The sequence below is a fragment of the Pan paniscus genome, chromosome 7, assembly GCF_029289425.2.
Source record: "Pan paniscus chromosome 7, NHGRI_mPanPan1-v2.0_pri, whole genome shotgun sequence".
Taxonomy (NCBI): domain Eukaryota; kingdom Metazoa; phylum Chordata; class Mammalia; order Primates; family Hominidae; genus Pan; species Pan paniscus.
In genome coordinates, this window is record NC_073256.2 from 58,184,060 (window position 1) to 58,210,375 (window position 26,316).

The following is a 26,316-nucleotide window of genomic DNA, read 5'->3' on the forward strand; positions in this document are numbered from 1 at the left end:
TGATTATAGTTATATGTTACTACACATGTGATCATGTTGCACAGAACTACACACATGCCAGCATAAGATCACTTATACCTGATGAAATATGACAAACCTCTGTGAATTGCATCAATATTAATTTTCTGATTTTCATATTATATTATAGTTAGGCAAAATGTTAACATAAAGAAGGTTCACTAAAGGGTACACAGGACCTTCCTGTGCATTTCTTTGAAATGTCCCATGAATATGAAACTATTTCAAAACAGAAAGTCAAAAAGTTATTTCATGAACATAAATGTAAAGGTAAAGTTATGGGACTTTTTGAAGAAAACAAAACTTTTGGAGACCCAGAACTATACCAAGGGTTATTTTACATGAGAACAAATCATGATCCATGAGGAAAATTTGAACTTCATAAAAATTTAAAAAGCAGATTTTATAAGGTACTTTCAGCAGAAACAAGGAAATATAATGACATGAAAAAGTGGATTGGTTAACATTAGGTTACTTCAGGTTATTTTTCCCTGCAATGTTAAAGCAGAGGGGACTTTCTGATCACATAAGCTAAAATTGACCTGTGTAAGGATTAGGCTTTAATCTCTCTCCTGATTTCTTGGAAAGTCAGATAAACAACTTAGTTTCAGTTTGGTTACATGGCACCTTAGGGTGAACGGCTCCATTTTAGTTTCTTCTGTTGGAGACTAGTGCAAGAACTCAGCTCAAAAATAACCTCCCATAAATTTTATTTAACAACCATCTTACAAAATCTTTCTAAGATGCAAAATTAACACACACTTAAAACTTTTGAATAATTTAATATTACTTTCATAAAAAGTTTACTTACCCAATTAGCTTAAATCTCAAATGTGACATTCTTTTATCAAAAGTAGTTACTTTTGATAGAGAAAGCTAAATTATTTTAACTGCATTCCCAGAGAAAGTTGTATACATCCTAAAAATGAATTTATAATTTATTTCTAGCTGTGACATTTCTTCAATATGTCTAGTTTCCTATTAGCCTCTGACCTACTTGAACACAAGGATGGCATCCCTATATTTTGGAAAGAGCTGCTACAAAGGTCCCTGAAATGTATTCAAGTCCTTTTCCCCATTGTCTTGGATATTAGCACTTGGCTCCTTTTTAGTTATGTTAATATCTCTAGCAAGTGGTTGCTCCACAGCCTACTTGAATTCCTCTCCTTTCAAAGCTTTTTCTTGCTACAAAGCTAGGCTGAAAATTTTTCAAACTGTTATGCTCTGCTTCCTGATTAAATACAAATTTCAACTCTAAATCATTACTTTGCTCCCCCATCTGATTATGGATTGTTAGAAGCAGCCAGGCAACATCTTGAAAACTTTACTGCTTAGAAATTTTCTCTGCCAGATATCCTATATGGTCATCTTTAGTTCAAGCTTCCACAGATCCCTAGGGAATGAACAAAATGCAGCCAAACTCTCTGCCAAGGCGTAACACACATGACCTTTGTTCCAGTTCCCAGAAGTTCCTCATTTCCTTCTGAGACCTTGGCAGCCTGGACTTAACTATCCATATCACTGTCAGCCTTTTGGTCACAGTCATTTTAACTAGTCTCTAGGAAGTTCCAAATGTTCCCTCATCTTCCTGTCTTTATCTGAGCCCTCCGAACTTTCCCAACCCATTACCCAGTTCCAAAACTGCTTCCAGATTTTCAGGTATCTTTATGGCAATGCCCCACTGCTAGTACAAATTTTCTATGTTAGGCCATTCTTGCATTGCTATAAAGAAATATGAGAAATTGAGGTCAATTTATAAAGAAAAGGGACTTAATCAGCTCACAGTTCTGCAGGCTTTACAGGAAGCATGGTGCTGGCTTCTGCTCAGCTTTTAGGGAGGCCTCAGGAAGCTTACAATCATGGCAGAAGGTGAAGGGGCAAAAGGTATGTCACAAGGGAAAAGCAGGAGCAAGCGAGAGAGAGTCAGGTGAGGATGGTACCACACACTTTGAAATGGCCAGATCTTGCAAGAACTCACTATTACCAGGACAGCACCAAACCATGGGAGATTCACCCCCATGATACAAACACCTCCCACCAGGCACCACCTCTAGCACTGGGGATTATAATCCAGCATGAGATTTGGGCAAGGACAAATATCCAAACAATATATTCACATTTTTTTAAAAAAAGCAGCCATCCTAACCAGTCAAAGAAAATTAAGAAATTTAAATAATGAACATGTATTTCCTGTTTTGATTACTTGACTGATGAACAGAGATTTTAATAAAATCATGAGTAACTGTATTATTTATCATGCCTTCAGTGATGTATAATAGACTTCAGAAATGTGTTCAAGTCATAGAGAGTCAGAAAGTCATTATTCTTTAATAGCAACACAATAAATCCTGAGGTATTAATTATTATCAATTATCATGTGAATTAACAAAATATATAAAAATAAAGTCTTTAAGGTGTATAGGACTATTTAAATATGACATACAACATATATCACAACAAAAAGCACATGGTTAAAAAGTAAATACTTCAGTGAAATAAAAATCTTGGCTATTTGGAAGTTATTTTTTTATGTTATTATTGTTTGTAAGTCAAACAAATATTTTATGTTTAGAAGGAAGTGTGGAAAAATGAATTGTAAAAAAGCCAACCTTATTTTGTTTCCTTCTACAAACTGGAGAAGACAATCAATATTTGATTTTGTTTTTAAATATTGCATGAAAGGTATACAAGCAAGAGTATTCCATAGAAGGACAACTTAAGAATGTCTGGCAAAAAAATTGAAATTAGGTAATTCTATTTTTATATTTTTGAGAACTGCCATACTGTGTTCCACAGAAGTTTTACAATTTTTCATTCCCACCAACAGTCCAAAAGGGTTCCAGTTTGCCCATATTCTTGCTAGGATTGTTATTTTCTGCTTTTTTTAAAAAACATATTGGCCATCCTAATGGGTGTGAGGAGATATCTCACTGTGGTTTTGATTTGCATTTCCCTAATGATTAGTGATATTGAGCATATTTTCTTGTGTTTGTGGGCCACAGAGGATGGGAAGTTGTTGTTGAATACATATTATTCAATGAGGAGTTATTCTTTACTGAGCACAGAATTTCACTTTTGCAAGATGAAAATGTTTCTGGAGACAGATGGTGATAGTTTCACAATATGAATGTACTTAGTACCACTGAACTGTACACTAAAAATGGTTAGAATGTGTATTTTACTACACAAAGTATTTTTATAAAGTGAATAAGGAAATTGTGAAAAAATTAAAGTCAGCAACCTGAATATTAACTATAAAATGAAAATTATTTCCATGTTAACTCTATTGTTTTCATGTGTGAACTTCTTATTAATGGGGAAAAAAATAAAGACTAACCTTTTATTTTGTCTCCCTAAGCTGTAGGTTTTTCTAAGAAACAAAGTGTATAAAACTGAATAAATGGATTTTGATTGTTTTTACATAGTCATTTCATAGTTTGCCTGGTAAATTATAAATCAATGCTAAGGTACAAAAACATATACATTTATTTTATGTTTAGCTTTTTAATTGGACTCCTTATAATATAGATAAGTTACCTATCATATAGATAAGAACCAAATTTATCTATAATATAGATAATACAACATCTATAATATAGATAACCAAACTTATCTATAATAATCTTTGATTTTTAGCAGTTATAAAGTAGAAATTCAGTAGTAAATAAGGTTTAAAATAGGCAATTGGCTACTACTAAACATATTGTGAATTTCTATTTTTTCTGTTTTTCTTCACTATAGTAATTCGTCCGTTGTATCAGAAAGCCATGACGTGGGACATTAATATTGCACAGAACTTCCATAGCAAATAACCTAAAGGAACAAATGTGCTTTATTTATAACCTTATGTTATCCCCGAATGCATTGTAAATGTCAAACTTTTGGAAAATAAAGCCTGCGTGCCCTCCCACGTGCCTCCTCCAGTGCCTCCTGCTGTGGGTGGGAACCCCCTGACTCCAAGTTCCAAGAGTCTCTGGGATCCACAGACCTGGGTCTGGGCCGTGCCCTCCAGACCCCACCGTTCTTGGGATCCGCTCGGCCTCCCCAGCCCTGGCCAGAAGCAGCCCCCATTCCATGCTCAGCAGCTATCACTGTGGCGAGGCCGCTGGCCACGCAATGCTCTCTTGCTGATCCTCTCAGGGCTGGGCCGGCTGACCTCCGCGGGTGATGGCAAGTGAAGAATTTTTGCTGCGTACGGGGACTGCATTTCAGTGTCCAGAGAGGAAGCATGTGTCACCCTCCCTGTTCCAGTAGCTCAGGCCAAGCTGTGCAGAAGAAACAGAGCTTGTTGCTCCAGAGCCCCAGAGCTTCAAGGCCAGGCGGGCATCATCCTCCTTGGTCTTGAACCTCAGGCCAGGCTGGGGAGGGGCACGGTCAGAGCCTGCCCAGTTTCAGGGCCACTGTGCCATTGGCATCTGGTTGAACCTGCTAGTTGGAGGGCTCAGCCCAGAACTCAGACAGCTGTTCCTCACTTACCTGACTCTGCTCAAGAGGGTGCATTTCCTGGAGAGGTGGGGGAAGGAGGGAGGCTGGATGGGGTTTGACACCTACAGCCCATATTTCCTTTCCCATTCTGGGTTGAGGTCACCAAGACCCAGAGTGTGGGGGATGACTCTGGGTAATACTCCCTCTTCTCTTCTAGGGGAGCCTCTTCCTGGAATTGGACAAAGTCTGGTTTTGTGGGGTGTGTGTGTGTGTGTATTGGGGCTTGGAAGTATAGTCATGTAAGATGAGCAGACGAGTGAAGAAAGGATGCTGTGATACACTGGGAATGCTCACATGTTTTTCCTTACTGCAGATTCTGAAACACCATTTCTACAAATTGTATGGCCACAGAATACTAAGAAAGACACCAATAATGTTGATGTATCTATACACATTCATCTGTGAAATTATATTTGTGCTCATATTTACTTTGTTCTTACATTTTGCCTGAGTGAAAATATATGGTTTACTTACTTTTTCTTTCATTATTCTTCAAGTAGTATATGCATACTAGGGAAATAATTCTTAAATATTTAAAAATACAGTCTCAGAAAAAAACAAAAGAAAACATACCAAATTCCTAGCACATAAAAAGGCTAAACAGCCAACTTGAACTTGATTTTAACTAGCTTTATTGAGACGTAACTAACATATCATACAATTCACCCATTTAAAGTATGCAATGAGCCAGGTGTAGGGGCTCACTCCTGTAATCCCAGCACTTTGGGAGGCCAAGGTGGGCGGATCACGAGGTCAGGAGATCGAGACCATCCTGGTTAACACATTGAAACCCCATCTCTACTAAAAATACAAAAAATTAGCTGGGCATGGTGGTGGGTGCCTGTAGTCCCAGCTACTTGGGAGGCTGAGGCAGTAGAATGGCGTGAACCTGGGAGGTGGAGCTTGCAGTGAGCGGAGATCATGCCACTGCACTCCAGCCTGGGCGACAGAGCGAGACTCCATCTAAAAAAAAAAAAAAAGTATGCAATGTAATAGTTTTAGTAAGATCACAGAATTATGCAACCATCACCATAATCAATTTTTGAACATTTCATCACCCAAAAAAGAAGCTCCAGAAACATTAGTAATCACTCCCCATTGTTTTCTCCTACTTTCCTTTACTTCACCTTTACTTCACCTTTACTTCTCCTTTACTTCACCAGCCCCAGGCAATCACTTATCTACCTTCTAGCTCTATATATTTGTTTATTCTGAACCTCAAAAGACAAGAAAAGCAAGAATAGAAAACAAGGGATTACTGTAAACTAAAAAGCTTTGATATAGCAAAAGAAACAATCAATAGAGTGAAGAGACAACCTATATAATAGGAAATATTTGCAAATTATACATCAGGTAAGGGGTTAATATCCAAAATTTGTAGGTGACTAAACTCAATAACAAGAAAACAAATAATATTATTTTGAAATGGGCAAAGGACCTGAATTGACATTTCTCAAAAGAAGCCATCCAAATGGCCAAGAATTGTATGAAAAAATGGTCAGCATCACTATCATCAGGGAAATGCCAGTGAAAATCACATGCAATGTAATGTCACTGCACACCTGTAGAATGGATCCTTTATTGACAAAAAAGTGCACAATTAAACATTTATGCTAAGAGATTTTTTCATACAAATTCTTAGAATTAGAAAATTTAGCAAAAGATACTTGAGCTCTGAAAAATTAATTAATACCATATGTACGATAATGGTTAGAAAGCTGAAAAGTGTTAAAGGAAGTGACACATCCAAGTCTCAATCACTTACTGGCTGTGTTTCAAAACAATTCTAATTTTCTTAACAGTAAAATAGGTAAAATTATACCTAACTTGTGAGTATGCTGTGAGACTTTATGAGATATTTTATAAGGCGTTTAACCATGATACATAAAACTTGTTTTTTACATTTTTTGTTATTATGAGTAAGGTACAGGTAAGTTATGTTGTTGAAATATAGATTTGTGCCTTAAGCAACTGTGTATATTGTGATGCCATTACTTGATATCCAGAATGTAGAAGGCAAAATATATGTCTTTATTCTCAAACAATAGGATAAAAGAGGAAAGCAAAATATTTCATTGGCTTGTTTCCTATACAGTTTGTATCAAATACAGTTATAAGATACATCATGAAGTTCTACATATGAAAACCAATCCATGTAATAGAATGAAAGAAAAAACCACATGGTCATCCTAAGTGAAGGAGAATAAGCATTTGATAAAATTCAGTATATTTAATGATAAAAAAGCCTCAAGAAGCTAGGAATAGAGGGAAACTATCACAAAATAGTTAAAAGTATATATGATAAACCCACAATGAATATCATATGTAATGGTGAGAGTGAAAACATTTACTCCAAGATCAGGAACAAGGTAATGATGTCCACTTTCACTGCTTCTATTCAACACAGTACTGGAAGATCTACTTAGAGCAATTAAGCAAGACAAAAAGCATCCAAACTGGAAAGACAAAGTAAAATCTCTGTTCTCAGTGGTAGAATCTTATCTATAGAGAACACTACACACAAATGCAGACACATCCACACACACACACACACACACCATGCTATAACTAATAAATTCAGCGCAGTAGCAGGATACCAAATCAACACCCAAAAATTAGTTGCTTTTTCCCAGGCATGTGGTTCACATTTGTGATCTCAGCTACTTGGGAGGCTGAGGCAGGAGGATTGCTTGAGGGAAGAAGTTCAAGACCAACCTGGGCAAAATAGCAAGAAGTCATCTCTAAAATAAATTTTTTAAAAAATTAACTGGCCCTGATGGCACACTTGTAGCCGAAAGGATTGCTTAACCCCAGGAGTTCAGGCCGCAGTGAGTTGTGATCATACCACTGCACTCCAGCCTAGGTGACAAAGCAAGACCTCATCTTGGAAAACAAAAGGAAAAAACTGTTGCATTTATTTACACTAACAATAAACAATCTAAAAGGGAAATTAAAAATTAAATATACAATAGCATTAAATAGAATGAAATAATTACAAATAAATTTAACCAAAGAGCTGCTGAAAGATATGTACAATGAAATCTACAAAATATTGTTTAAAGAAAGTAAAGACATAAGAAAATGGAAAGTTATCCCATGTGCATGGATTAGAAGACTTTATATTTAAGATGCCAGTATTATGTAAATTGATCAGATTCAATGCAATTCCAAACAGAATCCTAATTGCTTTCATGCAGGAATAGAAAAACCTATTCTAAAATTTATATGGAATCTCAAAGGATTCTGACTAGCCAAAATAGTTCTGAAAAAGAACAAAGTTGGAGGACTCACACTTTCTCATTTTAAAATTACCTAAAAATCTACAGAAATTAATACAGCTGGATGTAAAGACAGATATATAGACCAAAGTAACAGACTAGAAAGACCAGAAACAAACCTGCAGGAATATAATTAAATGATCTTTAATAAAGTACCCAAGACAAATAGGGAAAGGGCAGTCTTTTAAACAAATCATGTTGGGAAAACTAGATTTCCACAAGCAAAAGGATAAAGTTGGACCCTTACCTAAGGCCACATACAAAAATTAACTCAAACTATATCAAAGACTTACATGTAAGGGTTAAAACTATAGAAGCCTTAGAAAAAAATATAGGCCAAAAGCTTCATGATGTGTAATTTGGGAATAATTTATTGGAGATGATATCAAAGGTACAAATAACAAAAGAAAAAAATAGACAAATCAGACCTTACAAAAATTAAAAACTTTTAAGCAAAAAAAAAAAAAGAGTAAAAAGGCAACCAACAGAATGAGAGAAAATATTTATAAATCACAACTTATAATGGATTAATATCCAGAATAGATATACAACTTCTAAAATTCAGCAACTTCTAAAACTCAAAGCAAAAAAACAGTTCAAAAGGACTTGAATAGACATTTTTCCAAAGAAGACAAACAAATGGCCAAATAAGCACATGAAAAGATGTTTAACTCCAGATACATTAAACAAAAAAATACAGAATCCTGAAAATAGCAAAAGACAAATAACTTTGTCACATACAAACAATGCTGAATAAGAATAATAGTTGATTTATCATTAGAAACCATGGAGGCCACAAGAGAGTAAGATGAAATAGTCAAAGTTCTGAAGGAAAGAAATGATCAATCAATAATTCTATATTGAGCAAAACCATCCCTCAAAAATGAAGAAGAAATTAAGACATTCTCAGACAGACAAAAACTGAGAGAATTTGGCACTAGCAGACCTACCCTATAAAAGAACTCAATCCATATGAACAAAAATTAGGCACCATTAAGGGTAACTATGAAGGTAAATATAAAAGACAATATAAGTTTATTTTGGTTGTAATTTTCATATCCTATCTTATTCAAAAGACAGCTACATATAGCAATAACTATGAATCTAAATTGATGGGTACACAATAGTAAGTATGTAATTTGTGACAATAAGACAAAGTATACTGGAGCAGAGGACAGAGCTACATATAAGCTAAGCCTGTATACTATTGAAATTAAATTGGCATTACTTCAAACTACATTGTTATAAATTAAGATATTAATGTAAACCTCAGACCAGTCACTAAGGAGACAATTCAAAAATATATGTTAAAGAAGATAAAATTAAAATAGTAACTCAAAAATATCCATTTAACTCAAAGAAAGCAGTAATGGAGGGAAAAAAGGAAGAGAAAAGACATAAGACACAGAGAAAACCCAGGGTCCTTTCCAAGATGGCCGAATAGGAACAACTCTGGTCTGCAGCTCCCAGTGTGATGGATGCAGAAGACAGGTGATTTCTGCATTTCCAACTAAGGTACCTGGTTCATCTCACTGGGACTGGTTGGAGAGTGGGTGCAGTCCACAGAGGGTGAGCTGAAGCAGGGCAGGGCATCGCCTCACCTAGGAAGCACAAGGGGTTAGGGGATTTTTCCTTTCCTAGCCAAGGCAAGCCATGACATACTGTACCTGGAAAAATGGGACAGTCTCACCCAAATACTGTGCTTTCCCATGGTCTTAGCAACTGGCAGACCAGGAGATTCTTTCCCATGCCTGGCTCGGCAGGTCCTACACCTACGGAGCCTTGCTCACTGCTAGCGCAGCAGTCTGAGATCAACCTACGAGGCTGCAGCCTACACCTACAAAGAAACATAGACTCCTAGACAATAATAGTGGAAAAATTCAACACTCCACAAACAGCATTAGGCAGATCATCAAAGCAGAAAATTAATAGATATTCAGGACCTGAACTCAACATTGGACCAAATGTATCTGTTAGACATCTACAGAACTCTCCACCAGAAAATAACAGAATATACATTCTTCTCATTGCCACATGGCACATACTCTAAAGTCAACCACGTAATTGGACATAAAGCAATTCTTAGCAAATGCAAAAAAAAAAAAACCAAATTATACCAAACACACTCTCAGACCACAGTGCAATAAAAATATAAGTCAAGACTAAGAAAATCACTCAAAACCATGCAATTACATGAAAATTAAACATGCTCATGAATGACATTTGGGTAAATAATAAAATTAAGGCAGAAATCAAGAAGTTCTTTGAAACAAATGAGAACAAAGATACAGTGATACGGTTTGGCTGTGCCCCACCCAAATCTTGAATTGTAGCTCCCATAATTCCCAAGCATCATGAGAGGGACCTGGTGAGAGGTAATTGAATCATGGGGGTGGGTATTTCTTGTGCTGTTCTCATGATAGTGAATAAGTCTCACAAGATCTGATGGTTTTATAAAGAGCAGCTCCCCTCCACATGCTCTTTCTTGCCTGCTGCCATGTAAGATATGGCTTTGCTCCTCTTTTGCCTTCTGCCATGATTTTGAGGCTTCCCCAGCCACGTGGAACTGTGAGTCCATTAAACCTCTTTTTCTTTATAAATTACTCAGTCTTCGGTATGTCTTTATTAGCAGCATGAGAACAGACTAATACAGTAAATTGGTACCAGTAGAGAGGGGTGCTGCTGTAAAGATACCCAAAAATGTGAAAGCGTCTTTGGAACTGGGTAACAGGCAGAGGTTGGAACAGTTTGGAGGGCTCAGAAGAAAAGAGGAAAATGTGGGAGAGTCTGGAACTTTCTAGAGGCTTGTTGAATGACTGATGAAAATGCTGATAGTGATATGAACAATGAAGTTCAGGTTGATGTGGTCCCAGATGGAGATGAGGAACTTGATGGGAACTGGAGAAAAGGTGACTCTGTGCTTTAGCAAAGAGACTGGTGGCTTTTTGCCCTTGCCCTAGAGATATGTGAAATTTTGAACTTGAGAGAGATGATTTGGAGTATCTGGTGGAAGAAATTTCTAAGCAGCAATGGACTCAAGAGAAAGTAGAGCATAAAAGTTTGAAAATTTTGCAGCTTAATGATGTAATAGAAAAAGAAAAACCCATTTTCTGGGAAAAAGAAAATCAAGCCTGCTGCAGAAATTTGCACAAGTAATGAGAAGCTGAATGTTAATCATGAAGACAATGGGGAAAATGTCTCCAGGCTATGTCAGAGAACTTCTTGGCAGAGTTAGTCAGAGGGTTGTTGTAGTGTAGTTCAGAAAAGTAAATCTCATGTAAGGTGTCTTTGTTTTGTGTTGCTATAAAGGAATATGTGCGACTGGGTACTTTTTTTTTTATTATGAAAAGGTTTATTCTGCTCACAATTCTGTTGGATGCAAGATTGATCTCTGGTGAAATCCTCAGGTGCTTCCACTCATGGTGGAAGGTAAATGGGAACAGGCACGTGCAAAGCTCACATGGTGAGAGAGGAAGCGAGACGTAGGGGGAGGTGCCACGCTCTTATTAACAACCGGCTCTTATAGGAACTAATAAGAGAGAACACACCCGTTACCATGAGGATGGCAGCCAGTAATTCATGAGGGATCTGCCCCCATGACCCAAACACCTCCCATTAGGACCCACTTCTAATACTGGAAATCAAATTTCAACATGACGTTTTGGGTGGACAAACATCCAAACTATAGTATTAGGTCTTAATGTCAATCAATATAACTTACACTTTAAAAGACTACTTTTTTGCAAATAGATTATAGATAGGCAAGGGGAAAAGTGGATGAAACAAGTATGGGGGCTGTAACAATAGTCAAGAAGAGTAACGACGGTGGTTCAAACTAGGAATGGTAAGTGTAGTCAAAGTTTGAATATTTTTTGAAAGTAAACCAATGGAGATAATTGACAAATTGAATGATTACTGTGACATCATTACTTTATAATCCAACAGTTTCACTTCTAGGTAAATATCCAAGAGAAATAGAAACATATGTCCACAAAAAACTGGTACATTAGAGTTCATAGCAGCATTATTCATAATAGAGAAAAAGTGGAAAGAGTCCAAATGTCTGTCAACTGATATATAACAAATAAAAATATAATAATGAATGGATGAAATGTACTTTATTTACAAAATGTGGTGTAACAATGAAATGCTGCATTTTTGGCCAGGTGTGGTGGCTCACACCTGTAATCCCAGCACTTTGGGAGGCTGAGGTGGGTGGATCACCTGAGGTCAGGAGTTTGAAACCAGCCTAGTCGGCATGGTAAACCCCCTCTCTACTAAAAATACAAAAATTAGCCAGGCGTGGTGAGGGGTGCCTGTAATCCCTGCTACTTGGGGGGCTGAGGCAGGAGAATTACTTGAACCTGGGAGACAGAGGTTGCAGTGAGCTGAGATCATGTCACTGCACTCCAGCCTGGGGAAAAGAACAAGACTCTGTATCAAAAAAAAAAAAAAAAAAAAAAAAAGAAAAGAAAAGAAAAAAGAAAGAAAGAAAGAAAGAAAAATAAAAATAAAAAGAAAAGAAATGTTGCATTGTCATTTTGACACTGTAACAGCACATTGGAGGATTTGCAACAGAAGCCATGTGACTCATAATGCCAAAAACGTTTATTATCTGGCTCTTTACAGAAAAAAAATGTATGCTAACCACTGGACTAAATACAAGTTATGTGATAACTGATTGAATTAGAAAGCAAGGCCCATATGTATGCCTCTATGATAAACCTCTTTTAAATATAAAAATTTAGATAGGTCAAAAGTAAAAAGACAAATGTATCAGGCAAACACTAATTAAAGTAGGTCCAGGTACTTATCCTAATTTCAGATAAAATAGATATTCCAACAGACAGTTTTCAGAGAAAAAGGAGACATTACAAATTATAAGGGGAAAATTCTCCAAGAAGACATAACAATACTAAATGTGTATGCTTGACAGAAAACTGACAGATCTGAAAAGAGAAACAGACACGTCCTCAATTATAGTTGTAGATTTCATTATTCCTCTTTCAATATCTGTTAGGAGTGCTGAGAAGAAAATCAGTAAAGATATAGATGATGTGAAGAAAGCCATCAAGCGAATTGATCTAATTGGCATTCAGACACCCAACATCCGGATACACAATCTTCTCAAGTGCACATGGACCATTCACCAAGATAGATCATATTTTGGACCATAAAATAAATAATTACTACTTTGGAAATTTTCTTGCTGCTTTAACTGCACTGTAAGAAAGTTGCAGAAGAACAATGATCGCAAGTAATTTATAATTAAAAGTTCCTAACCAGTGATGAGAAAGTCAGTGGCGGATTATACAGGGAGGGTAGATTTATTTTACAAATAAACTGGGAGAACTCTATTCTTATATCTGTGGATGCCTGAATGTTTGGCTGTGACTCTTGACTTAAGTGAGAGAAGGAATATGTATAATTTGCTGTTTAAGGTATAATTCCCTGAAAACCTCCAGGACCAATTGACTTACCTGGAAAACCTGGTTATACAACCTGGATTTTCATTCTATACATAAATGCATAAAGGCTCCACTGGGAACTTCTTTCATGAGCTTTCCTAGAGACAGAATTTATTCCACAAACCTTTCTCATTTCATGAAGAGATTAAGCCATGAGTCTCTGTGTACAGATATTAATAAGAACCCCAGGGACTTTGCACGTGGATGTTTATTGGATCCCTGGGGCTCACCAGCACTCTCTCTTGTGACACCAAATCCTTCATCTTTGAATAGAACATTTAATATGAGTATGCTCTACTGAGGCTTTGAGTCCCATCAAATATCCAATCTTAAATATCTTTATATGGGCCGAATCTGTAAATTATGTTCTCATCTTGAAACATATGAGCCTGAGAGAGATTCTGATACAGATTTTATATTTCAAATGTATTGTAAATTTATAGTGTTCCTTGCTGAGGCAATTACTAGTCATATTAAATTATTCCATGTTCTAGTGTTGTTTAGCCTTTATTATCTCTAAGTTCTTAAGACTGTGAAAGATTGCTTAGTACCAAATAAATAGGTAGGGAGGTAGAGATATAGATAGATAGATAGATAGATAGAGATGGTAGATTTAGATAAATACATTATAACTGACACAAAAGTTTCTGAGAAAGGAAGTTTACTTCATACTTCGCTTTGCATCTAATGAAGCAGTGCATTTAAAAAGAAAATGAGAATTAAAACTCTGACCACAACCATTTCCTTAATTAAAGTAATGCTCTCTTATTGCCCCGCTGGAATTCTTTATTGCCTAATGTTTGATATTGAGCAGGGCGTGGACCATTCTAAAAGTTCTCATTTAGTATAGCTGCAAAAATTAGTTAAAGGGTAAACTTTAATCAATGTCCTTCCCCGTCCTCCCATGAAAAGGACAATACATCCCATTCACACATAACACCCATACCAATTATATGTTCGGGTAAAAAGAAAGTAACCATGGTGCAGTCTTTAGAATCAAACTTTACTATCTGTAATTTCACATTTCCACTATGGTATTTCCATTTCACTCACATACATCTTAGGTCCTTCTTGTCTCTCGGAGGGATTACGGTAAATTGAGTTCTTGTAGCTAACAGTTCTAAGATAATTTGCATACCAACTCAGGCCACTTTACTCAAACTATTGATTCTGCCCCCAAAAAGGCTGGACCAACATATTTTGGCCTCCCTGTCAGTCTTTTTCAGATTTATGGCTTTAAATTGGTTATTAAATTCAGCTCATTCTTTAACTATTTTCTGTTCTAAATTACAGTCCTCATGATTAGATTTGAACTCCACTGGACTAGAATAGATAAATTTCATATGCCATTGGTCTATGAGTTGGGGCTGGGGTTGGAGCAGGTCACTTACCTCTCAAATATTGACAAAGTGCTATCAACTTCTTAGTGGAAACTTCATTTATTTCTTTTTTTTAACCACATATTTAAAAGTAATGAAACAATTTCAATCAGTGGGCCTGTTATTATGTCTACTTTATCTTTTCCTTTTTGTATTAAGTCCACTTTTTTTCAATTGACAGATAAAATTGCATGTACTTACCATGTATAACATAATGTTTGGAAACATGTATACATTGTGGAGTGATTAAATGTAACTAACTGATAACTTCATTATCCCAAATAGTTAACATTATTGTGGTGCAAACACAATCTGCTCTCTGTGCTTTTCAATAATAAAATACACCGTCATTGACTATAGTCAGCACGATAGATCTCTTGAGAATATTCCCCCTATTTAACTGTAAATATGTACCCTTGGACCAACATTTCCCCAAACCCCTTTTGTCTTCTAATCACTTCAGCTTCTGGTAACCATCATTCTACTCTCTACTTCTATGAAGTCAGTATTTATAGATCCCACATGAGTGAGATGATGTGATATTTGTCTTTCTGTGGCTTCTTTTACTTAACGTCATGGCCTCTAGTTCATAAATGTTGTAGCAAATGAGATAATTTCCTTTTTATGGCTGAATTGTGTATATATGTACTGTATTTTCTTTATCCATTCATTGGTTGATGGACATTTAGCTTGATTCCATATCTTGACCCTATTGTGTGTGCTGCAGTAAACCAGGCAGTGCAGTCATCTATTCAACATACTGATTTTATTTACTTTGAATACATAACCAGTGGTGGGACTGCTGAGTCATACAGTACTTCTATGTTTAATTTTTTGAGGAACCTCCATACTGTTTTCTATAATGATTGTATTAATTTATATTCCCAACAACAGTGTATAAGTGTTCTGTTTTTTCTGCATCCTCATCTGTACTTGTTATCTTTTATCTTTTGATAACAGCCAATCTAACCTTATATCTTATTGTGGTTTTGATTTACATTTTCTGGTGAGTAGTGATATTGAGCATTTTTTAATTTACCTGTTGGCCATTTGTATGTATTCTTTTGAGAAAGTCTATTCCTTTATTGTGTCCATTGTTTAATCAGGCTATTTGTCTTCTTGGTGTTTGAGTTTGTTAGTATTTTGAATATTAACTTATTATCAGATGTATAGTTTGCCAATCTTTTCTCTTTTTCTTTAAGCTGTCACCTCACTCTGTTGAGTCTCATTTGCTGTACAGAAGCTTTTTAGTATGGTGCAATTCTATTTGTCTATTTTTGCATTTGTTGTCTGTACTTTGAGGTCATATTCCAAAAAGTCTTTACCCAGACTAAATGTCCTGGAGCTTTTCCCCTATGTTTTTCTTCCCCTATACTTTTACAATTTCAGGTCTTATATTTAAGTCTTTGATTCATTTTGAGATAATTTATGTATATATTGGATCCTATATATCTAAGATATATAGGATCTAATTTCATTCTTCTGCATATAGGTAACCAGTTTTGTCAACATCATTTGTTGAAGAAACTTTTCCTCGTATGTATTCTTGGTGCTTTTGTCGAAAATCAGTTGGCTGTAAATGCACAGATTTATTTCTTGGCTCTCTATTCTGTTCCATTGGTCTACATGTCTGCTTTTATGCCAGTACGATGGTGTTTGCACATTTTGAAGTTAGGTAGTGTGATTTACTTACAAATTACCCAGCCTCAGCCGGGCGTGGTAATCCCAGCACTTTGGGAGGCCAAGGCGGGCCTCATTGTCTGTGATTGATTTCAGACCATCACACTATAACATAACACATACCATTGCAATTTGAAATATAACAGTGGCTTTTAATCATAGTACCACCTCATTATATTATGATATTTCCTTATACCATGCCCCTACTGACAGAATTAGTGTCTACTAACCAACAGAAATAGTGTGAGATAACTTTAAAAAAACAGAAATTTGTAATGTAAAACTCATTATCATGCATTTTTAAATAAGTAAATTATCTGTGAAATTATACATATATATCATATTTTCTGGTCAAATTAAAATCACAATATGCAGGTTTGAATCCCAGGAAACCAGGTAATGTACATTCTTTTCTTTCCGTTTTTTTGTGTCCATCCATCACAGATAATTACTCTAGAAGACTGAATAAATGAAAAAAACGTCACCGTTATCAACAAGTAAATTGAAATGATAGCTAGTTCAACAAATAGCATGCAAGTAACCTTATTGCAAAGTAGACTTATATCATGCAATTTATTTTTAGCCAACATTTTAAATACACAAATGCTAAAGAAGTAAAATTAACTAGAGAAAATAATTAAAAAATAACACTGTAATAAATTTTTAAGTGGAAAATTTCAATATCATTTATAACTTGATCATGTCTATTATAAATTCTGAAAAATATTATAATTCTGAAAAATAGTCTTCAATTTATTTTTATTATATATAGCTATATGACTGTCACTACTTAATATATATTTATTTAATATATTACGTTCTTTCTCTCTCCTACCCCCAACCCCCCCATCCTTAAAATATTTGGAACTCACTCATGTCCTTTGCAGGGACATGGATGAAGCTGGAAGCCATCATTCTCAACAAACACACACAGGAACATGAAACCAAACACCGCATGTTCTCACTTATAAGTGGGAGCTGAATCATGAAAACACATGGACACAGGGAGGGGAACATCACACACCGGAACCTGTCGGGGGTTGGGGGGCAAGGGGAGGAAGAGCATTGGGACCAATACCTAATGCATGTGGGGCTTAAAACCTAGAGGATGGGTTGATAGGTGCAGCAAACCACCATGGCACATGCATACCTATGTAACAAACCTGCACATTCTGCACCTGTGTCCCAGTACTTAAAGTAAAATAAATTTTAAAAAAATGAAAGAAACTCACAGTGATATCATGGCATCTCTGTTGTCCAGACTACCCTTTAGGTTCACTCTCACTTTCAGGTTGCCTGCATATTAAAAATAAAAATAATATTATACTTTCTTCAAGATGATTTTACAAACCTCTGTATTATCTGTCAGTCTTGAAACCGTTCTGAATTTTTACCTAAGAACTGGGTTCACCCATTATTTGAGAATACCCTATCACTGAGAACATCTCTGCCCTGGTAATCAAGACTAATAATGCACATCTTTGCATCAGTGAATATGAAAAAAAAGCACAGTGATATATGTTTACCCGAAAATAAACTTAGATCATTGTTATATTCATAATATTATTGGTTAAGTATCTTTAAACTTTTTGCCATTCATTTTCAACCCTATTAATTTCTATTCATTTTACTAGCTATGTTTTTTTCCCTGAAGATATTTGATATCAGTTATTCCACAATAGTTATCCAATATAAGAAAACCACTTTAGTATATTTAAATAATGACTAAGTTATTACTAGTTTAGGTGCTGTATATTATTTCAGCAATTTCAAATCAACTTTTAAAATATATTCCATTTTCATTTACATTGTCATTTTAAGTATTTTAATGAAATTCAATTCACTTCAAGTAAAATGAAGGACATAGTTATATAACTCCCAGGGAGAAATCATTTGGTAGCATTTTCCTTGAAAATAAATAAACCAGTTTTAATATTTACTTGTATTTTTATAGCACATATTCAGATATTTTTATTTTTAATAAAAGTTATTTGTTTCATATTTTCTGTAGACTAGCTGTGGCTATCATCTAGATTTTTAAGTTTTTTATTACTTATTAACTTTTAATCTTTTTCTACTTCTAACTGCTGTGTTTCAATTTACATTACTACCAAAAAAAAGCTAAATTACTTTCCTGGGTTTTCCTACTACCTTTCATTAAAATAGCATAAAAATTCACTAAGATATAGAAATATTACAAAGTTATTTAAGTATTATTAAGTTAAAATACATATTTAACAAGATCAAATAATAAAAGAAGATAGATAAACTTTAAAGATAAACTTTAAACTTGAATGGACAGCTAAACTTTAGCTAATCTTGCCCCTAAAAAGTCCAGATTCTTATAAGATTAAAATTGCAATTATTATATGTGTATATATGCATGTGTATGTGTGTGTGTGTGTGTGCATGTGTGTGTGTGTATATATATATAATTTTTTCTTTTTTGAGTCTCAGTCTCACTCTGTTGCCTAGGCTAGAGTGCAGTGGCACAATCTCAGCTCACTGCAGCCTCTGCCTCCCAGGCTCAAGTGATTCTCCCACCTCAGCCTCCTGAGTAGCTGGGACTATAGGTGCATGCCACCACACCTGGCTAATTTTTGTATATTTTTGGAGAGATGGGGTTTCACCATGTTGCCCAGGCTGGTCTTGAACTCCTGGCTTTAAGTGATCCACTCACCTTGGCCTCAGAAAGTGGTGGGATGACAGGCGTGAGTCACCACCCCTGGCCATTAGTTATTAATATATGAGTTATTAAATTCCCATATAAAGACAATAATTGAATTTGAATTATTACTCATTACATCTACCACATTGCTATTTATTATGTTCATAAATTATACAAATAACAAATCTTAAATATGAAATCAATATACTCATCGCTTGAATAGTCCTCAGTTCTCCATTTTTTCCTTTGGAAATGAACTTTCACCATTATAGGAATCAGTACACAGAAAATAATAAAGAAAGGAATGAATAAGAAAAATGGCCATCTCATTGGTTTGGAATGGTAAATGTTCTCAATGTAGCGCCTTTCTAGGAGAAAAAAAAATCAAAGATTTGAAAGCAAGCACCAGAAATATAGTAAAGATATTTCTGTATTTTACTAAGTCTACCAGAATAAAATCTTTGAATAATTTAATAATTTAAAAATTAACATATTTTCTATGAAATAGATAACTTGAAAATATAAATGCCCAAAGTGACTCTTGTAACTCTTTTTAAAATGGATAGCTATATATGGTGGGCTGATACTTTGTTGAGGATTTTTGTATCTATGTTCATGAAGAATTTTTTTTGTGATTTTCTTCTTTGTTGAGTTCCTTGTTTGAATTTGGCATCAGGATTATGTTTTCCTCATACGATGAGTTGACAGGAACTTCCCCACCACTGTTTTCTGAAAATAATATTGCTTTCTTCCAAGAATTTGGTTCAGTTCACCTGTGAAACCATCTATGCCTATAGTTTTTTGTTGTTGTTTATTTTTGTTGGTGCTGACCTAAAAAATCATAAACCCACAGATTAAGAAGTGTGGTTTCTGACTTTTTGTTTATGCCCTTTGGTTTATAATCCAAATAGTCCTTTTCACATCTGACTACCTTTATCAGCCTGTTTCTTGCCTATAGTTGATTGGGGACCAATGAACGTACATGCTACCTTGATCACTTTCAGTCTGAGCTAATATAATTCCTGTGAATTTCTCATGTATCAAATAAAAACACAATCCATTAAACAAAGGCCACACTCGCAAATCTCTTTGACATAAGCCTTTCTCTGTATTGGATCCTGTGAGGCTGTTATGAAATGACCAGTTTAAAATTCTTAGTAGCCTTATTGTTTGAAAGTTTTTATGATGCATTTACATAAAATACTTAGAAGGCCTTTTGTATAGAAGAAAGAGTCTCTAAGATATATCAACTTAAGTTTTTCTGAGATTTTAACAGAGGTGTTTACAGTCAAAGGCCTTGCTTAATTTTGATTTGAGATAAAATTTTATTGCTCTAATCTCAAATTTGGCCTTTCATTGTTTCTTACTTTAAGAAACTTGGGGAGAATGAAAATTAGTTTTACTTTCAAACCAATAAAATCCTTGCTTGGACCAATGTCCCAGAGTGCCTTATTAACATTTTCTTCCAGCAGTTTCATAGTAGGCATGAGTTCAATTTTCCACATTACCAAAGGCAGCAGTGATGCCAAACAATTTACCACTTCATAATAATGGTTTCACTTTCTGCAACATGTTTTTAAACTGTCCTTGAATTGCTCACCAACTTCAACATGTACTAAGACTTCAGTAGTTTCCTGCCTTTCTGTCTTCCATGCACTATCCAATTTCAAAGCTAAGGTCACATTTTATATTTCTATTACACAACATATTGGGAGCTAAATTTTTTTATTATTTATTGCTGTATAAGAAATTACCTCAAGGCTTAGTAACTTAAAACATTAGATTTTGCTCACAATTTTGTTGGTCATGAATTTGAGGAGGGCTTATTAGATGGTTGTATTTTTGTTTCTGAGTGCAATCAAATTTCAAATATTGCTGATAATTTTCAAGAGGTGAATGAGAGAATGAGATTTCAGGGAATGAGAGAAGTAAGGGCTGCAAAATACCTAGCTAGAGTCTGTAGGAAGACCACGAGAGTCCTAGAATGTTAGTTCTTCACATTTTATTGATCAATCATACCACTAAAACCAACCTGGAAAGGAGTGGTCTCCACTGCTCATTGGGAAATGGCATGTGTGTGCATGAATAGAAACAATTAATTGCAGCCAATGGGAAGATAAGCTAATTGTTGCTAGTAAAATGGAAATAGCTTGAAAATACATTAGTTACAAAGTTTTAAACTTACTAATCTATTACTATATAACATTAAATATAATATTTCCAGATACTGGAATTAATAACTACCTATGACTCAAAATCAGAAAAATGGCTCTACTTGTATGTACATTTAGATTTTTATATCAAAGAAAATCTCCTGGTCCTAAGTATTATTGGAAATGCCAGTTAACTTCTGGCTTTCTCTAAAATTCATCTAGGCTTTTCCTCTGCTTTGATCAATATCACAGGGAACCGCACTGCCCAAGTTCCTTGACCTGCTGTCTTCCAGTCAGTTTTGATCACTGGGAGATATTATTCTCCCTTCCTCTCCAGCATCTCCAACAGTGACTGTATATTCTCTATACCTCCAGCTCATGCTGGACAGTAACTCTCCCTGTGGTTTCAATCCTGCTATACATTCCTGACCATAGTTATATATCATGCTAAATGGCCCAGATTCTGATTCTAGTAATACCACCTCTTTTTGTTGTCCCTACAACCCTAAAAAGTGGTAGTCATTTTCTGGGTTGCCTCACCTTTCTCTGATTAATCTTCTCATCTATGCAATTACCAGACGCCTTACACGGCGTTCTTTCTGTTTGAAAGACTAAAGTGATTTCTGTCTTTATGCCTGGGCTCTGACTGATATATCATATTTATAACATATGCTACATATGTTGTAATATATTACTCTCTGGAAGTGGAAGTAAAACATACACATTCATGTGCAGTTTAATGTCTAAACATAGTCTAGATATAAATTGGTAGACAAAATATTATTTGTTATCAAATTTAATAAATTCAAATTATGTTTTAATTATTTTCTGATTTATTATTAATACTTACCATGGAGTCTGGCTGGTATAGCTACAGGTGGAAAATTGCCACTGTCAATACTCCCACCAGGCCATAGATCTGATTGAACTGAGCAATCTGGAGGTAAATATGAAGCACTACAGTGACAGTGCTTTTTGTTATTGCATACCTAAAAGAAGGAGAAATATCACCTTATAAGATAAGCAACTAGATTTATATGTGTTCAAGTAGAATTATAAAATAAAATGTAGGACAGATAAGGCCAATTTTCCTATATGTTTTGGGGTGTGTGTGTGTGTGCGTGTGTGTGTGTGTGTAGCAATGCATTTAGTTTCCTAAAATTAGGCTCAATGATTTCTATTTTCACCTCATAGTACTGCTACTTACACCTCTATTACTGCATTTGTCAGTAGTACAATCATAACCCAAGTATGAAGAACTCACACATCTTTGATTCCTGCAAACCTAAAAAGGATGAGCAAAAATAAGTTAATTGACATGCCATCTAGAGTTGCCATTTGATTAAAAGCATTCCATACCATACCATATTACCATGGACTAATAAAAAGGGTATTGATTTAGCAACAAGAATTAGTATACTAACAATGAATAGTTAATGTATTGAGCTACTATGTTTCCAGCACTAGATGAGACTCTGATTATCTAGGAGTAAACAAAACAATAACGGCTTCTTCCCTGCTTAGACTGGGATAGCAGGGACAAATATGAAATGAGTAAAACACAAATAAGTACGTAATAAATGCTGTAATGAAAAAATTGATTTATGAAGCGTAAAATACAGGAAATGTGTCAAATATTCGAGAAGAGTTAAAACCTTCTCATTGAGCCCTGATGATAGATAGGACTTAATTGGTATAGAAATAAAAGACAGAGTATTATAAAAAAAGAAGTAATATTTAAAATGATTCTACCATGGAAGACTGTATTGAACCTTTGAGAAATCTAAAGGGCAGTGTGGCCATTCAGTCATTCATTAAATAAATATTTGAGTCCTACAAATGTACCTGGCCCCAAGAAGGCATCAGTGAACAACACAAATCTCATCTTGTTCATACCATAACAAAAGAGAGAGAAACAGACAAAAAAACTCGATATTATATGAAAGAAGATATTATTGGCATGATTGTGTATAATCTTATATTCTTCATTAGCAAGTTGGTCAAATATAGCAATTTGCTATATTTACATATTGGAAGAAGGAAAGCTGATAAAAGTAGGTTTTGGAAAAGAGAATGGAAAGGGCAATAGCCTATAGATACAAAGTTAGAATGTCATTGCTGTGGTCCACAAAAATGATAAGCATACAGTGAAATTCAGTGGTAGTGAGGATAGAAACCAGTAGATGTATTTGAGATAGAAAGTTTAAACCAGCTGAGTTGGAGTAATATGCATAGTAAAAAGAGATGGGTAAAAAGACACCAAGGATTCTGACTTGTTTAATTCTCTTGCTGGTAGTTAAATCAACTGAGATAAAGAAAGTTAAGCATTAAGACAAAGGTTTAGTAATTGTTTTCAGAGATCTCTTTCAACCTATATCAAATAATACTATGTTTCAAAAGAACAAAAAATGTTTAATGCACTCATACAAATACTCAAAGCGACTAATGGTAAGCCCAAGAACATGTAATTAGAAATATTTTTTATTTTAAAAGTTTGCTAAAGAATATTGGCAATATTTTGGGAGATTTTTCCTCTTATAATATAGGATCATAACACACTAACTTTTAAAGTCAGAGAGTTAACCTGTTCACATAGTTTTTGCCCAACATTATTGAGTATGAAAAAATACATTGTTAATTGTGTTGGATAATTATGGCAATGCATACCTCCGTTTAAGATTTATGGGGAAATGGACTAATGATGAATAGATGGCCAGGTTATTTGGGATGGCTGTGGTAGTAGTATAAAAAGTACTAGCTCTGGATACTGGATACAGATTAGTGCTGCTGTAGTTATAAATCTATCTGTTCTGTTAGCATGCTTCCTTCACACCTAACTACAATTTAAATAGAGTAGTTAGATATATAATTTGCAGAGCTATTGTCCAGAAAAAAGTAAACCTAATTTTCAGAACCATTAAATATATTAATTGTCTAGAGAAACAAAAGCTGAGGAAGGGTTGTTGGTATTACTGGTACCCTTTTTCTGCAATGAAGTGTTTTTGTGGGTTTTTTTGTTTGTTTTTGTTTTTGTCTGGGTTTTGTTTGTTTGTTTGTTTTTGCTTTAACATGCCTGTGGCAGAGTGCTTAACTTCAGTTGCATCATGCAGGAAGCTTTGCTAGGGAAAAGCAGCATCCAAATAAAGAAGCTAGCTAAAAAAATTAAAAATTATTTATAACCATATAGCAATAGTAATATTACATAAAAAAACAATTCTTTTTTATTCTTCACCAAACTCTCTAAAACAGATTTATTTTTGTTTTGAGATAAGAATCATAATGCAGCCTCCTTAATTATCATTAGGCAGAATAGGTTCCTACAGAAACCTTGTTATGTAGGAACTAAAATGCTAAATGAAATAACATCTGTACCTACTCTTTTTTTTTTTTTTTTTTTTTGAGATAGGGTCTCACTCTGTTGCCCAGGCTGGAGTGCAGTGGCTTGGTCTCAGCTCACTGCAGCCTATGCTTCCTGGGTTCAAGCAATTCTCGTGCCTCAGCCTCTCAAGTAACTGGGATTACAGGCTTGTGCCACCACGCCCACTTAATTTTTGTATTTTCAGTAGAGACGGGGCTTCACCATGTTGGCCAGGCTCATACTCTTTTTTTAAAGGCATAGTTGTACCAGAGATAAAAATCATTTTTAGGTTCAGAAAATGTGAAACAGTGTGATTCCACAAAAGCAACCAAAACTGAAGGCAGCGCTCCTCCAGTGGCCACCAATGACCAAGCATTTTGGATTTAAATGATCATTTGCACCCCCTACAACAGTGGCAGAATTAGAAGCAGGTTATACCAAACTTTCAATAAATAGTCTGGGGAGGTACATCAGAAAAACGGTGATATAGAAAACAAAACAAAATCTGGCTGAAATAACATTATAGGAGCTCTGGAAACAGTCAAAGGTCTACAGCAACCAGTAAAATACTGAAGAACACATTGTCACAGTCAAAATGGTAGAAAATTTTATGGCATTTTTGTCTGAATGAGGCAGCAGCTAAATTCTCAATCCCTTCCCTCAAACTGAAGGATACAGCACAGATTTTATTGGCAATATTCTAACTAGTCTGGTAGCTGCCTTAAGGACTGGTTTCTGATTTGCCTAACTCAAATCTCAGATGGAAAGAAGCAGTATAGACTGTTAGGGAAAGGTGCAGGGAGAGTAACATTTGCAGACACCTGGGGCAAAAGATTATGGTGGAGACGTAATTGTAGCTCCCACAATACCCACAGTGTCATGGGAGGGACCTGGTGGGAGGTAATTGAATTATGGCGGCAGGTTTTTCCCATGCTGGTCTCCTGATAGTAAGTCTCATGAGATCTGATGGTTTTATAAAGGGCAGTTCCCTTGCACACACTCTCTTGCCTGCCTCCACGTAAGACATGCCTTTGTTCCTCCTTTGCCTTCTGCCATGATTGTGAGGCCTCCCCAGCCACGCGGAACTGTGAGTCCATTAAATCTTGTTTTCTATATAAATTACCCAGTTTCAGGCATGTCTTGATTAACAGCATGAGAACAGACTAATACAGTAAAATCGGTACCAGGAATGGAGTGCTGCTGTGAAAATACTAAAAAACGTGGAAGCGATTTTGGAACTGGGTAACAGCCAGAGATTGGAATCATTTGGAGGGCTAAGAAGAAGACGGGAAAATGTGGGAAAGTTTGGAAGTTCCTAGAGACTTGTTGAATGGCTTTGATCAAAATGCGCTTAGTGATATGAACAATGAAGTCCAGGCTTAGGTGGTCTCAGATGGAAATGAGGAACTTCTTGGGAACTGGAGAAAAGGTGACTCTTGTTATGTTTTAGCAAGGAGAGTGGCAGCATTTTGCCCCTGCCCTAGAAATCTGTGGAACTCTGAACTTGAGAGAGATGATTTAGGCTACCTGGCAGAAGAAATTTCTAAGCAGCAAAGCATTCAAGAGGAAGCAAAGCATAAAAGTTGGAAAAATTTGCAGCCTGATGATGCAATAGAAAAAAAAAACCCATGTTCTGGGGAAAAATTCAAGTCTGCTGCAGAAATTTGCATAAGTAATGAGGAGTCAAATGTTAGTCATCAAGACAGTGGGGAAAATGTCTCCAAGGCATATCAGAGACTTTCATGGTAGCCCTTCCCATCACAGACACAGAGGCCTAGGAGGGAAAAATGGTTTCCTGGGCAGGGCCCAGGGCCCCCCTGCCCTATACT

At 35.5% G+C, this 26,316-nt stretch overlaps 2 protein-coding genes across 4 annotated transcripts in view; one reads left to right on the forward strand and one right to left on the reverse strand.

The window, feature by feature from the left end:
• The window catches only part of LOC103786903 (disintegrin and metalloproteinase domain-containing protein 18), a 153,533-nt gene extending 149,378 nt beyond the window's left edge, over positions 1-4,155 (forward strand). Inside the window, exon 20 of the mRNA XM_034965981.3 lies at positions 3,760-4,155. Coding sequence (XP_034821872.2) covers positions 3,760-3,802 — 43 coding nt within the window. The 3' untranslated portion in view covers positions 3,803-4,155. The remainder of the gene's footprint in view (positions 1-3,759) is intronic.
• Positions 4,156-15,373: 11,218 nt separating this feature from the next.
• ADAM2 (ADAM metallopeptidase domain 2) overlaps positions 15,374-26,316 on the reverse strand; it is a 96,400-nt gene continuing 85,457 nt past the window's right edge. For all 3 annotated transcript variants that reach the window (XM_055116500.2, XM_055116499.2, XM_003823309.4), the window contains 5 exons: positions 22,337-22,414; positions 21,980-22,118; positions 19,185-19,344; positions 17,541-17,604; positions 15,374-16,769 (listed from right to left, as the gene is read on the reverse strand). In XM_055116500.2, coding sequence (XP_054972475.2) covers positions 17,571-17,604; positions 19,185-19,344; positions 21,980-22,118; positions 22,337-22,414 — 411 coding nt within the window. In that variant the 3' untranslated portion in view covers positions 15,374-16,769; positions 17,541-17,570. The remainder of the gene's footprint in view (positions 16,770-17,540; positions 17,605-19,184; positions 19,345-21,979; positions 22,119-22,336; positions 22,415-26,316) is intronic.